Here is a 15,034-nt window from a genome sequence, read left to right on the forward strand (position 1 = left end):
AGTAAGGTGCTGTTCGCAGTGTTCGTCGGATTTAGTTTTCTCTCAAGATGACTGAACGAATTGAGCAAAGATGCTGCATCAAATTCTGTGAAAAGCTTGGTGATTCTCAAAGCCAAACAATTCGTAAGATTTAGCAGGTGTTTGAAGAAGAAGCGATGGGTGTAACACAAATTAAGGAGTGGTTCAACCGATGAACAACTGGCGAACTGGGCGGCGAAGAACTGGCACTTGCATCACAACAACACCACTGAACATTCATCCCAATTAATCCACACTTTCTTAGCCAAACATGGAATTACAACCGTTTGTCAACCTCTCTACTCCCCAGACCTGGCTCCTTGCGACTTCTGGTTGTTACAAAAATTGAAGACGCCACTGAAAGGATCCCATTTTGAGAGTAGAGAAGAGATAAGGTGGAACGCGATGACGGAGCTGAACACCATTCCAAAAGAAGACTTCCAGAGGTGTTTCCAGCAGTGGAAGGATCGGTGGGTTAAGTGTGTGCAAGCACAAGGGGTCTACTTTGAAGGGGATAAGAGTCCCAACTCAGTCAGGTATTTGAAATATTTTTTCTGGCCAAACGTCGGATAGTTTTTAGACAGGCCTCGTATATGCACTAAATAGACTTCTGTGTGGTTAGTCCATGTAGCAGGTTTAGTCATGTACAAGTTACCATGATTTTTCAAAAAAAAAAAAAACATTATTCGGTCAGCAAAATATTAATAACCAAATAATAATGCTACGGCAAAGAGTATTATTTTTTTAATTTTAAATAAAAAATATTCTATCTAAAAACATGAAGCAAAATTTCAAAATGTTTTACAAATTTCAAGAAAAATTGAAGTAAAACAACGGAAAAATATGCACTCTAAATTTTATGCTGTTACCTTTACTGTTTTTGTGGATGTATTGATTTCAAAAAAGCATAAAAAAAAGATCATGCTGTGGAAACCAGTGAGTTTTAGCAGCACTTTTTGTTCAATGTGGGCAAAAAACGAAACGAAGTTACATTTCATATTTAAAATGAGACAAAAATACAATTTTTCCTTGACCTTTGCAGGGCTGCCAACTTTCAACGCTTTTTCAAAATTATATTCTAGTGGTAGCTAAGATAATGTTTATAGGTATTATTTTTAATTCATTCGAACTTATTTTCCTTACCACTATATAAATAATTTAAAAGTTCATATGCAACACTATTTATTTTTCCCAGCTCTTTGCGGGAAAACTTTAAAAATGTTGGCAAAATTACCAAAAATTCAGGAAGCTTTGGTTTTTTAAATGCCTACCACTCCATAAAATATTTTGTAAAATACGTAGTAGGTGGCAGACCTAAATATGCAATATCAAGTTGCTAATTTTGATCTCTTTTAATAAAATTTAAATACTATTAGTCACAACGCTTTGCATTCTTAGACGACTTAAGGCAACCCAGTTTTAATCGATCATTTACGTTATTTATTTTAGTCAAGAAACTCATTTGCACTATTTATTTTAACGAGAAAAAAAATCTCAAAATGTTGAAACTTTTTATGTCCCATTAGTTTGATGATATTGAGTGGTAAAAAGGACACTATATTATCAAACATNATATAATTATAGTGGTATAAACCAGTGGTTCTTAACCTTTTTAAGCCGCGACCCAAATTTGAGAAATATGTTCATGTCGCGACCCAAAAAAAAGTCAAAATTAGGCTGAGTAAGCCACAATGACTTCTTTTAGGAGGTGTTGGTATTACTTATTATTTGGTGTAGAACTAACTTTTTTGGTTCGACTCAGCGCGACCCAAGAAATATGCTTCGCGACCCAATTTTGGGTCGCGACCCATAGGTTAGGAACAGCTGCCCTAAATAATCGAGCTTCTTCCGGTGAAACTCCGAGACTTAATGAACAAATTTCATCTGCAATAATGAATATATTAATTAACGAAAGATTCTTAATTATTTCGAAAATATTTAGTGAATGATTGAACATTATGTCTTATTATCAATATTAGTCTTAAAATTGGTTCTTATATCAGGGTCATAAATCTGGAGAGTCTTAATTTGGTTTTAATGCATGCCTAAACTAAAATGAATGAGAAAAAAAATTTGGTTTACATTAACATAAAAACGAAAAAGGAAGAAAATAAATGGTTATCAGAGAAACATATTTCTTTTCTGAAATTGGGTATTCTTATTCGATTTGAAATACTAATGGAATTTTTCATAAAGGAATATCCTTTTCATAATTCATTTTTTATATTGTTATTATAAAAACATTCTTTTGAAACTTCGTTCCTTACAAGCATTTCAATTAAGTAATTTCATAAAAATAACGAATATATTAAATAATTAACGGATTATTAATAGGATATAAATTTAATTACAGCTTTCGAAAAACACTACTCGTTTAAAAAAAATTCCTAATTCTCGGTACTCCTGTAACCTTTTCTCGGAACACCATTTGTTAACCGATGTTATAGATCATATCTTATAGTGCTATCCATTACAAACCATTATAGTGTTATCCATTCAAACTCCATTGTTCAAATGCTTCATATACAATATTATGTGTGCAAAAGCCATAAAAATTACAGATGTATTACAGCATCTTCCATTAGCTCATCATTAGAGTTGACGACTTTGACTATGCCTTTCACTGAAGACTTATCTTTAGAATTGGTTACTTCGTCTAGGCCTTTCTCTAAAAATTTATCCTCAAACTCTGTGACTTTTTCAAGGCCTTTCTTTAAGGGCTTATCTGTAGAATCGGTGATTTTATTTAGGCCTTTTTCTAATGACCTATCTTCAAAATCGGCGACTTTTTCAAGGCCATTCTTTAAAGGCTTATCTGTAGATTCTGTGATTTTATCTAAGCCTTTCTCTAAAGACTTATCTTTAAAATCGACGACTTTGCCAAGGCCATTCTTTACAGGCTTATCTGTATTATCGGCGACTTTGTCTGAAGCTTTCGCATTCGAACTTGAATAATTGAAATAAGACTGGAATGTTGGCGATAGCGTTGCCTGTGATGATCTTCGAACATTTATCAATTTCTGTTGAATGAACTTTTTCACTTTTGGTGAACATGTGAAAGCAAGAAATATGAAAAGTCCCTGAAAAGTGTTCAAAGCTACGAACAGGTACCAAACCCACGTGACATTCACGAGGGGAGCTACCACTCCCATGATCCACGAGACTCCCATGATTACAGTAAGTCTAAAATATAGGAGGTGATTTATCTGATTATGAGCTTGCGTTTCAAGACTCGGTTTCATTTGGTTGCTAAAAGTCAGGTATGCGCTGACTCCGAAAAAGAAAACGTTGAGGCAAATAAGGAAACCCACGGGCACGGCAAAAAATACCAGAAGAGATTCTTTCTTTTTGAACCAGCATGTATCTTTGAACATGGGACGAAAGTTTTTTTCAACCCCTTCCACGTTATCAACAACGACCGCAGTTACCGTGAACGCCAAGGCGGTACACCATGTAAAAAGATGGTACCACAGAAATTTTTTCACTCTGAATTGATGCCTCGTTATCCTCATTTTGCCAGCAGCTAACACAATAGAGCGGCACACATCAAAAGCAATTACGGACATCCAAAGAAATGAAGCCAAGAAAAAGAAATAGGTCAAAACACCAGCTATCATGCATATGATGGGATAGCCATCCTCTTCCCGATCTTGACCAATGAGCATGAACAGATAGCTCAGCAATAAAGAAGCACATAGAGATGCCAGATTACACCCTGGCAAATTCTGCATGTCAGGCACCAGTGAAAAGACGATAAGATGTATCGATAAGCACACCATCGATATAGCAACTCCAGTCAAAGACAGATACGATATAGCTGTTCTCGTGTTCTTGCCATCATCGCTGTCGTCTCCATTATTTTCGGGTATGCAAACTACCAAAAAGTTGTTAATTACATGGTAAAATGGTTCTTCATAGGTTAGGTTTTTTGATGTCACAAATGCTGAACCATTTGGAAGTATCTCAAATTCAGTGGGATCATAATCCCATTTGTCGCACGACAAGAACGATTCATCCTTGCCGCTGTATTCATCATCATACATGGCAGGTTGTGAACTGTTGTTTTCGTCTAAATTTTCTACAAAAACTGGAACTGTGTGGTACTCAGAATCGTCTTTTTCAACTAAATTCTCAGCAAGAACTGCGCCATTTTCTAGAGTGGGGAATTCTGATTTGTTTTTCGCAGCTGGATTCTCTTTGAAAACTGAGTCACTTAGCAGAGTGGGGAATTCAAAATTGTTCTTCTCAGCCGAATTCTCTTCCAAAACTGCTTCGTTTTCTATAGTGGAAAACTCAGAGCTGTTCTTCTCAACTATACCATCTTCAATGTATGTTTCACTTGTAAAAGGGGTTACAATTCCCCAGAACATCACAATGAGGCTAAAAAGAACTACAGAACTTGACATGCTGATGTTTTTTCAATATTTTGAAGGAAATAAAAGGGTTGGTTTCATTGACACAGACAACTCCTGAGTGTCCACTTTGTAAAAGTCTTGTATTTAGAACATTACCAAGGTGAACTACCCTAAAAGATTAAAATTAATGGAATTAATAGAAAATTTTTTTACGTGAATTTATTTTCAAGAGATACTGATACCCATACTGTGGAAATAAGTGTTTTACAGCTCCTAGAAAGAAATAGATACCAGAAAAAAAAATTATTTTGATAGAGGTAAAGCTTTAACTATCATGATTTGGGCAATAGCATCATGCCAAGATTCTGAATATAACTTATCTACATTCTGTTGATTTGAACTACAAAAAAAAACGCGTTTTACTTAATTTAATAGCGGAAAGCCACTATGAAGGATAACAAACGTCAATAAATAAATAAATAATTTGTATTACTTTAGCTTTATTAATTGTGTTGGTATATGCCTTTTAGTTTTCTACTTTTTTTCAAAATTTTGCTCAATACTAACTTTTTTTCTTCCATTTTTCATGCATCCTGTTCGAAGAACGGATATTCATCTAGAATATTATATAAAAAAAAAATTTTGTGAATTTTTAAATTTTTACTTTCGGCATGAGAAGAAATATTAATTCGAGCAATTTTATTTTATTTTAATGATCAGTTTTTCAAACTAAGAGCAAAACATAAATAAACTCCCACAATACAAATATAGATTTCCCAGAATGCAAATACAAATATAGAATAATTGATGGCATTTTTGACTTTTAATAATGCCATCAATACACTAGGAGTAGTCATTGATTTTAAATTATTAGCTCCGAAGTTTGCCTTTATTACAGTCCACTTTTTTTATTCTGAATGAAAAATAGATTAATTTGCAAAGGATTATATGAAATTTAAAATATGCTATGCATAGTAAAGTTTTAAATAATAAGTTTTCAAACAACTTCAATAATTTTTTTTTCCAACGTTTCATTCCCGTAAGAAATTATAAATTTCAGTGTTCTCAAAAATTAGTTATCACATAATAATGCGCTATTTAACATTATATGATTAAAAAATAAAAATCTTTAATTAGAATTAATTTATTCATTGAGTCAAATTTGAAGTTTTAAATGAAAAAAGCCTTTCCTTTCATTTTCTCCAGGGCAGTTTTTCTATTGTAGAAGAAATTTCGCAATCCTGTTTGAACTTAAAACGCAAAAGTAGTGAATTTTTAGGCCAGTGCATACTTATTTTACCCTTGAAACAACACTAAGCACTGTTTAAGCACCTTTAAACAACATTAAGCACACCCATGCAAACATTAAGAACTGTTTTTGATCAATTAGAAACTATAATATAGAAACTTACAAAAAACTTATGCCAAACTAATGTAATAAATATTACTATTTAATATATTAAAATATTGCAATAATATATATAAACCACCTGATAGGTAAGAATTATTTTTATTCAGAAAAAACGACTGTTGCAGACTTTTGTTTTACGTAATTAGCTTACTAAAGTAATTTACTTAAAACCATAAGCTTTTGCTATTTAAATTTATACTTTTGACTTTGACAGAATGTTATTGTAAAAAATAATATTATTGAGGACAGGAAAGTGAATTTTATAATGGGTTAAACTACTTTAAAAAGTGATTTCAATAAATATTCATATATTCAATAGAATGAATTTGCCTTTTTAGTAAGTAAGAAATTATTTATCATCAAACTGATCAGAAACTATTTGTAACTTTACCATAAATAATTTTATAAAACTTAAAAAAGAAACATTATTGAATTTTCAATTAAATTCGTGAATACGTAGGGTTTTGGCTTCAGTTTATTTTGGGTATTTATCCTAATCCTAAATTATAAAAACTCGTTTGTTTAACATCTGTTATGACTTGAAAGAATATCTGCTATCACGTGTGTTATCATGACGTTTTCAAAGTTGCCCAACATACTGCGAAATACGCAAAAAAATTGAATTAATCTTATTTTGACCAAACCTTTTGACCTCTCTCTTGTTTAAAGTACTGGAACCATGTCTTCTCGATTTCATATTTTGATTTGAACAAGCAATCCTGCTTTAGGCCTGCAGCTAGACATGCCTAATTCATAGCCTTGTAATTTTGAACTTAATCCAGAAGATGGAAAAAATCCTGGTTCAAGCATTGAATCAAACTATAACCTTCGTGAAGGACGTTTTGATGGATCAAACCCAAATTTGCGTTGGAGGGAAAGCCATGAAAACTTCCCATGGTTAGCCAGGTGGTAATCTAACCCATAAGTCGTCAACCGTTGAAATCCGGGAGCAAAATTCAATTTGAGCAGCCATCGCTAGGATTCGAACCTCGGTCACCTTTTGAAGCGAACGCTCTGCCATTATTACTCTGAGTATTTTTATTTTATTTTATTTTATAACCGTTGTTAAACAGCCAACCCAATTTTGAGTTTACGGTTACCAATGTTCAACTCCTTTGCCTTGTAATTTGGAACCCAATCCAGAAGACAAGGGAACTCCTGGATCCAGTATTGGGAGAAATATGTTTTCGTGTAGGACATTTTGATGGAACTAACCCACATTTTCGTTGCACAAAGTGGAAAACCACGGAAAACTCTCGCGATTAGCCTGACGCAAGGGGACTCTAACCCATGATCCGTCTCCCACTGAGGATACTTTGCGTAAGCACTATGGTGGGTGCAAGCCGGATGCGGAACTCGTATCAACCAGCCATCGCTGGGAATTGAACCCGGTTCACCTCATTAGAAGGTGAACGCTCTAAATCTAAATCCGTTGAAAAAATGTACGTTTATTCCGAGAATGTAAGGTTGTATGTCTAGTTCCGAAACTTAATAGTTAGCACTAATCATTTTGCACATTTAGGTCAACTTTTTTTAACAAATAAAATTGGTACATGGTACGTGAAAATATAATCATTAGAACCGAAGTTATTCAATATAATGTCTTTTTTCGCATTCTGTTTATCTTGTATTCAGAACAACATAAATGAAGATTTGCGCTCGACCTAATTTAAATGTAAAACTATCCACAAGTAAAATAAGAAATATTAATAAATGAGAAGAAAAAAAATATGTCATTCACTTATGAATTTGTCTTTTGCATCTTAACGAACTCTTTATAAATGAAATATAATAACATTTTATATAATATTTCTCATTACTTTTGCATTTTACATTAAATTTTAATTTCTAACTTTGATTTTAAATTTACTTGAACTTTCCATTTTTAAAATTTCATATTATTACATTTACTAAGAAAATTAATATTTTTTGCTTTTGAATATAATTTTGAAGCGAAGCATCTAATACGCATAAGAGAAAAAAACCCTTTTATATCATTTATTTTTTAATTTATCTTTTGCATCTCAACGAATTTTTCGTACATAAAACAATAACATTTATTAAAAAAATCATCTCCCGTCTTTTGCATCTTAAATTAAACTTTAATGTAAAACTTCCCATACGTAAAGATACATATCATGTAATTTCTCTAAAGAGTATAAGAATAACAATCTATGAAATCTATTTAAGGATTTGTCTATTGCATCTTAACGAACCTTTCCTACATAAAACAATAACATTTTAGGTAATTTACCTTCTATCTTTGATTAAGTTTAAATATAACATATTTAATACGTATTATGTCATAACATATTATGCCATTTATCTAAAACCTTGTCTTTTGTTTCTAAGCATAAATGTAAAACTAAGAGCATAATACGTAAGAGAATAACAATTTATGTCATAAATTTATGGATTAGTCTTTTGCATATTAACAAAACTTTTCGTACATAAAACTTCAACATTTTATTTAATTTATATCCTGACTTTTACATCTTACATTAAATTTTAATATAAAACTTTTGTTTCATACAATTATATATTATTTTATTCATCTAAAAAATTTCTTTAGTTTCGATATATGATTTTAAAACAAAGCGTCTAATAAGGAAAAGAAAAACATTTTTGTCATTTGACCCATTGACGCAGAAATTTTATTAAACATATTTTTCATATTTTTTCATTATTTTGTATTAATTTATATCAAATTAAGTTTAAAAAATATTGTAAATAGCATTATAATGACTTACGGTCATGAAATACAGCATAAGACATGGGTGTTTTTTTTTCTACGTTAAAGAAAAAGCTTCCAAACAACAATTTCTCAAATTTGCACTCTTTTGCAGTTATTTAGATCTAAGAGAAACAGTTATTCCTCATTGAAACTTATTTAATTTACAAAATCAATTATTTGAGTTTTGAATTTTAATAAAAATTACTATTTTCAAACTAATATAATTCCAATAATTTAACATATTTATCCAATTTCAATGAGTTTTCTTACTATATGATGGTGTCGCAGTTTTCCATTGTTGTCGTCAGCATAAAATTAATAAAAGTTATAAAGGTAATGTTTTTCTATAAATATTTTTATATCCCTAATTTAAAGTTATTTTCCTGTACTGTTATTATTACAGCCTTTAATTCAGTTTAAAACTAAGAAGAAAAAAAATTTGTTTTGTTATTATAATGTATTTTTGCGCTTCATTTTAACGTAAAGTTATGGAGAAAGTTGGTCCAATCTTATTAACCGTTTTACAATTATTATTTTTGTGCAAATAGCAATAATATACAGTTATAAATTACAGTTAAAGAGATCTGTTAAATGATTTTGAAAATAACGATCAGCTTTATGCATTATGAGATGCAACAAAATTAGTAAATATATCCGCCCGCTAAGCGAAAATATTAAATTATGGCTGTGAACTCATCAGATTTGTTTGAATAATATAATGTTACTAGGGGGCTAAGCCTCCTGTTCGCTGCCGCTCACTAACCCCGATGATTGCTTCGCCATAATTGATTTTTCTTGCCAGAAAACAGTTTTTCTACTAAAGTTAAAAATATTCACTTAACATCTATAAAAGGAATTCTGTTTACTTACGCTCTTGCGCCTCTACTTCCCACTTCCAAATATTACTATCTATTAGTATTAAAAACATTTAGATCTCTTGGTGAACAGAAGTGATTTTTTTAATTATCATTTTTTTAAATAACATTTATATTATTAATACATTATATTGTTCAAACAAATTTAATGAGTTCACGACCATAATTTAAAATTTTCACTAATAATAGCAGTACTGAAAAATTACTTTAAGTTAGGGATACAAAAATATTTAAAGGAAAACAATACCTTTACGACTTTTGTTAATTTTATGCTGATGACAACCTAAACAATATGGAAATGAATGGGGGAAAACTAAACCCGNTCATCAATTTTTTAAATAACATTTATATTCTTAATACATTATATTGTTCAAACAAATTTGATGAGTTCTCAACCATAATTTAAAATTTTCGCTAATAATAGCAGTACTGAAAAATAACTTTAAATTAGGGATGCAAAAATATTTAAAGGAAAACAATACCTTTACGACTTTTGTTAATTTTATGCTGATGACAGCCTAAACAATAAGGAAATGAATGGGGNGTGATTTTCCGGCCAATAAAAATGCGCCGACAACAATGGAAAACGGTATCAGACCATTATAATTTTATGTTATATAGAGACATAATGTTATTTTAAAAAATGATTGGTTAGGAAATTTACTTCTAATAGATATTTACTTACTAATAGATATTTGGACGTGGGAAGCACAAGTGTTAGTAAAAATAATTTCTATCAGTGTCAAAGTATCAGATCAAATCAAGTCAGATCAGATCAAAGTATCAGTCAGATTTGTAGTTTTATCTCAACAAACTTCTCGTTCATAAAATAAAATATTTCGTCTGTCTTTTGTATCGTTTTTTTAAAAGTTAATATAAAACTTCTAATCGTAAAACAATATGCGCCATTTATTTATAAAAACTGCCATTTGCTACTAAATATAGTTTTACAAAACAACAAAGGCATATATAAACTCATTAAATCAGATATTGATAGTCTATCTATTGTATAAAGAAACAATACCTAATTAAATATACACACAAATCTGAAAATATTTATTCAGAAAAATTAATCCACTAGTAAAAGATAGTTACCGTACAGTCGTACCAGAATCAGTAAAGGTTTCGATACATCACGATTGCGAAATTTAAGACGACCGTTTTAATTTACGTGAAAATCATCCGCTACATTCCGATAGACTCGGTTGTCTGTAATTTCTCTTCAAAAATTATTTATTTGCGACATGGATCTAGTTTTCCTCTTTTGCATCGCGGAAAATATCTGTTCATCCTGCCGGTTCTATTTCCGTCTCAAAAGCACTGGAAACTAGAGATCGTTTTCAGTTTCGCCATGAAATAGTTTATCTATTTTTGATGCGATTAAGTAAATGAATATATCGATTATGTGAAAAAAATATTTATTGATAAATCGATACGTTAACTGATTCGGTGTTTTTATAAATACTAGGTAAATATTTAAAGTTACTAGCAGCTGAAATATTACTTGCTGGTTACGATGATTTTTTACACGCTTTTTAGGAAAATTTCTTTTTGTGGTAGCTAATTTATGTTTTAATATATGATTTTTTGTTTTATAAATTGGATGTAAAGTTATATTATACACCCCTACATGTAAATTATTTAAACGATGGTAAGAAACGATAATTAATGCATACCTGCCAACTTTTAATCCCTTCCATTATTATTTTTCCCAGTGGTATTAAAATGGAATTAAAACTTCGATTTTAAGCAAACAAATACGCTGTATATGAGCAGACTTAAGTTGACAACCATGATAGTAACGCATATTAATATATGTGCTTAATTTTTGTAAGAATAGTGGTGATCAAAATCGTTTAAAAATTAAGTTTATAAAAGAAAAAAATAGTATATATTTACTACCACTTTAAATATGAAAACAAAGTCTTCCGGAAAATCCGGAAGAGTTGGCAGGTTTGTTAATGCTATCTCTCTCGCGCAAAAGCTTTCAAATGTTAAAAAAAAATACCAAATGGTATTAATTGTCTCCCACTCTATAAAATTTTTTATAAACGAGAGCGGTAGTTGGCAACTCTGCGAGAACGAAAGAAAAAGTAAATAAAATAAAACCCTTAAAACTTTTGTAAATCCTGAGACGATGAGCGTTCTCAGAAAACTAAAAATCTGGAAGCAAAGTTTCTGATAGAACATTCGTGAACTTATCTCTTTACTCTTTTCAATTATTTAGATTTGCCGGAAACTTCTGTTCGCGTTCTATTATATTAGAATGTAAATGGTTCCTTTTTATGAATAATTCACTCTGAATAATTTTTGGACAAATGATTAGATTTTTACGTTTTAGAACTGAATCTTAATCGTTCGAGAGGGTAACTTCAAATATGATAATTAATTAGAGCAGATGATATTTTAGGTTACGAAGTCAGACACAAAAACAGTAGGGGAGAGTGGGGTCAATTGTAACATTTTTTACTTAACTATTTTTAACTAACAAAAAATCCAATATATTATTAGTATTAATTGACAGACGAGTAAAGTAGACTATCCTCTACTAGAAAAAAAAAATAAATACCTTATTTTAAATGTTATTATATTAGTTATTAACAATTTTTGACAGTCGTGCACTTGTTACAATTGTCCCCACTTACGGGGTCAATTGTAACAGTTCATAAATTCAACTAAAACATAGTTAATTATACATATTATCATAGTTGTGATATATTTTTTTATTGATCAAAATAGTAGTGATATTTTAGGAGTAAAAATAATAATGAGCAGAGACCTAAAGGGTTAAACTTTTAACTTTAAGGGGTTAAAAATTTTAATTTATGCTGTGAAAGGTGACAAATAAAATAATGCACATGCAACATAATATAAATGATATAGGAAACTATTGGTGGTTCTTAAAGAGTTAAGTAATGGTTTGTAAACATAAGATTATTTATTTTCAGCTGTTACAATCGTCCCTTTACTTATTGTTACAATCGTCCCCAAGACGCCATTTCAGCTTCATTTGTTAAAAACATTGCTAGTTAATTAACAAAACTAATTTTTTTTTTTTGAAATGTTAATTAAGGTGTCCACTTACATATTCGGTTAATAATTTTTATTTGTTTAAACAAAATTACTTTGTTACAATATAATATTCTAATACCAAAAAAAGTACTTACGTAGCGTGAAAATATCTTTTGTGATGTAACTCTTTCAAAAGTACATAAAAATGGTTGCCAGCAGGGGTGTACGTGTAGATTTATTAAATGCACCTTGTGCGCCACCTAGTAACCAAATCTAGAACCCGACACTCGAAATTTTTGCTCTGTTACAATCGTACCCTGTTAAAATTGGTCCCACTTTCCCCTACTTTCTCTGAATAAACATTCCTTTTTTTTTCAACGGACTTTGATTTTTGACCCCCAAAATATAGGCGGTAGCCGCTATCTTGGAAATAGGGTTCCTATAGTTTGAAAAGGAGAGCGGTCCAAAGTTTGAACCCTTTAATGTCAATTTTACTTTTTGCGTATTTCGCCAGACTTCTAGATTTATTTTTTTTTATACGGATTGAAAAAAATTTTTTAACACAATTATGAAATTTGTTTATCCAAAGATAATTCTATTCAAAAGAAAATATTTAATATTCATTAGTAATATTATTTATTAGTAATTTTAACTTTCCTTCTTCCAAACAATCAAAAATTTGAAGAAAAAAAAATCGAATACCACATTCAAATTTATGTGTTATAATTATACATAAAAAGTCTTGATAGTTACGCAAATTTTATACCTGCGTTGCGAAATTAGAAATTAAACGGCTCTTACGATGATTACGATTTTCGTTCTCGCTTTTGTGTTAGTTCAAGTCTTGTTTTGATCGAATGTTCACATGTTAAGATTAAATTATGTTAAGGAGTAACTTGATTTATGCACCAATGTTAGTTTCTTGATTTAATAAGGTTGATTTTGTAACGGTTTTAACAACCACGGTACATAAATAATTAAAACAGATTGTGACCTGGCTTCCACTTAAATTATAATATAGAATTGGGTAGTTAGTCGATTCTTTAAAAAATTTAAACTCAAATAATTGAGTAAAGTCATTTTAAACGTAAACTATTAACAACTTTAAAAAATTGGTGATTTTATAGAACACAATTAGTATATTTTAACATAATTATTTATTAAGAAAATGGCGAAGGGGCTCTTACCAATTTCGACATACCTTTCCTAATGAAGAAACCTGTTCTGATTGGCACTTTCATCCGACGGTATTAATGTCGCTTCATTGATGAATAAAAACTTGCAAGCCTGGGGAAAGGTCAACTAGCAAATCTCGAATCCAATGATTATCTTTTTTTAGTCAAATCTCAGCTAAGTGGTACTCAGTGAAAATTAATTCCTAATTCATAACATTTCATTTCTTCATTCGTATTAAGTTATTATTTATGGTAATTACAGAATGGTACACAGTAGTTGTACCATGGTAGTTACAAATAACCAAAGACTATCTTAAATTCGATAAGATATTATGGATACGTGACCTACAACATTTTAGGCTTTACAGGGTTCCCACGACCTGGAAAACATAAATCAGTAGTAGCTAAAATTTGTCATGACTACTGATAGTGCTTAAATCTAGCTTTCATTTTAGGATTACGAAATTATTCCAGAGGTATTTTTTGTCCCTATATATATTTCCTTTAAAATAAAAATTTATTGGAAGCTTGAAACATCTAGATTTATCTCACTTTTTGCCACCACTTAAAAAAATTTTCTAGATAGTGGGAGCCGTGCTTTTAAGAAATATTTTTTTCCAGTGGTAGTGAAATTTTTAAAAGGAATATAATTTTTATAATTCTATTATAGAACTTAAGTATTGTAGAATAGAGCTTAAATATTTGATTATATTGGCGTTTTAAGCTTAATCTATTTCAATTATTTATACATAGCTACCAACAACTACGAACTGTCCGTAGTATTTCATTTTTGTATTTAAAGTGGTAATGAATCCTATATATTTCTTTTTAGTTCTTGGATTCAAAAATTTAATTAAATATCATTTTTACAACCATTACGTGCAATTAAATTAATCCTATATATCAGTGCAAGTTACAGGACATAGCAAAGCCATACCAATGACCAGGGCTGAAAGCTCATATATATCGAGACGGAAAAGTATAAAAACTGGTAACAAATAAATTTCATTTTTTAGCTTTTTTTCAGGAATAATATAAATCCATAACTACCAATTGTTTTTAACGGATGCAATTTTTATATTGAATTGCTTCCTTGTTGAGAAAAAATTAATTACAGTGAATTGTTTATTGTTCAGAATAGATTAATTCCTCTCGAATATCAGGGCTAAAGAGAATAGAAGGGCTGGTTCACTCCTTTGAAGTAGCTCTCGCCGCGCCAATCCTCCGATTTTCTCTAGTGACGTCACTTTGGCGCAAAGCTCGCACTTTTACTTCAAGAACGGAGCGTTCGGCCTTACTAGCTCTTACTAATATTGGAGCATTTCTTTTTTGCGAGATATTCTAAGACATTTGTTATTTTCTATAATGACTTTCCTCAGTTTTTGCAATGAATTTACAAGAATTTAAAACTATTATCGAAATGCCAGTTTGCGCGATTGCAACTTGCAAAAATT

At 30.5% G+C, this 15,034-nt stretch overlaps 2 protein-coding genes across 3 annotated transcripts in view; both read right to left on the reverse strand.

The window, feature by feature from the left end:
* Positions 1 to 15,034, reverse strand: part of LOC107448381 (G-protein coupled receptor Mth2-like) — a 53,655-nt gene that overhangs the window by 17,598 nt on the left and 21,023 nt on the right. The gene's annotated exons all lie outside the window — the stretch shown is intronic.
* Positions 1,607 to 10,734, reverse strand: LOC107441712 (G-protein coupled receptor Mth2-like). 2 transcript variants are annotated; one of them, XM_016055068.3, is made up of 2 exons: positions 10,502 to 10,734; positions 1,607 to 4,543 (listed from the first exon to the last, which is right to left on the reverse strand). In XM_016055068.3, exon 2 carries the CDS (start codon positions 4,422 to 4,424, stop codon positions 2,574 to 2,576), a length of 1,851 nt encoding a protein of 616 aa, XP_015910554.2. In that variant the 5' UTR covers positions 4,425 to 4,543; positions 10,502 to 10,734; the 3' UTR covers positions 1,607 to 2,573. The 2 variants fall into 2 exon arrangements, with proteins under 2 accessions (XP_015910554.2, XP_015910553.2); XM_016055067.3 differs by having other exon boundaries at positions 10,489 to 10,734.

Source organism: Parasteatoda tepidariorum, chromosome 9 (genome assembly GCF_043381705.1).
Source record: "Parasteatoda tepidariorum isolate YZ-2023 chromosome 9, CAS_Ptep_4.0, whole genome shotgun sequence".
NCBI lineage: Eukaryota > Metazoa > Arthropoda > Arachnida > Araneae > Theridiidae > Parasteatoda > Parasteatoda tepidariorum.

Coding starts and splice junctions, on each gene's coding strand:
- LOC107441712 (XM_016055068.3), bottom strand. CDS start 4,424: ATGTCAAGTTCTGTAGTTCTTTTTAGCCTCATTGTGATGTTCTGGGGA.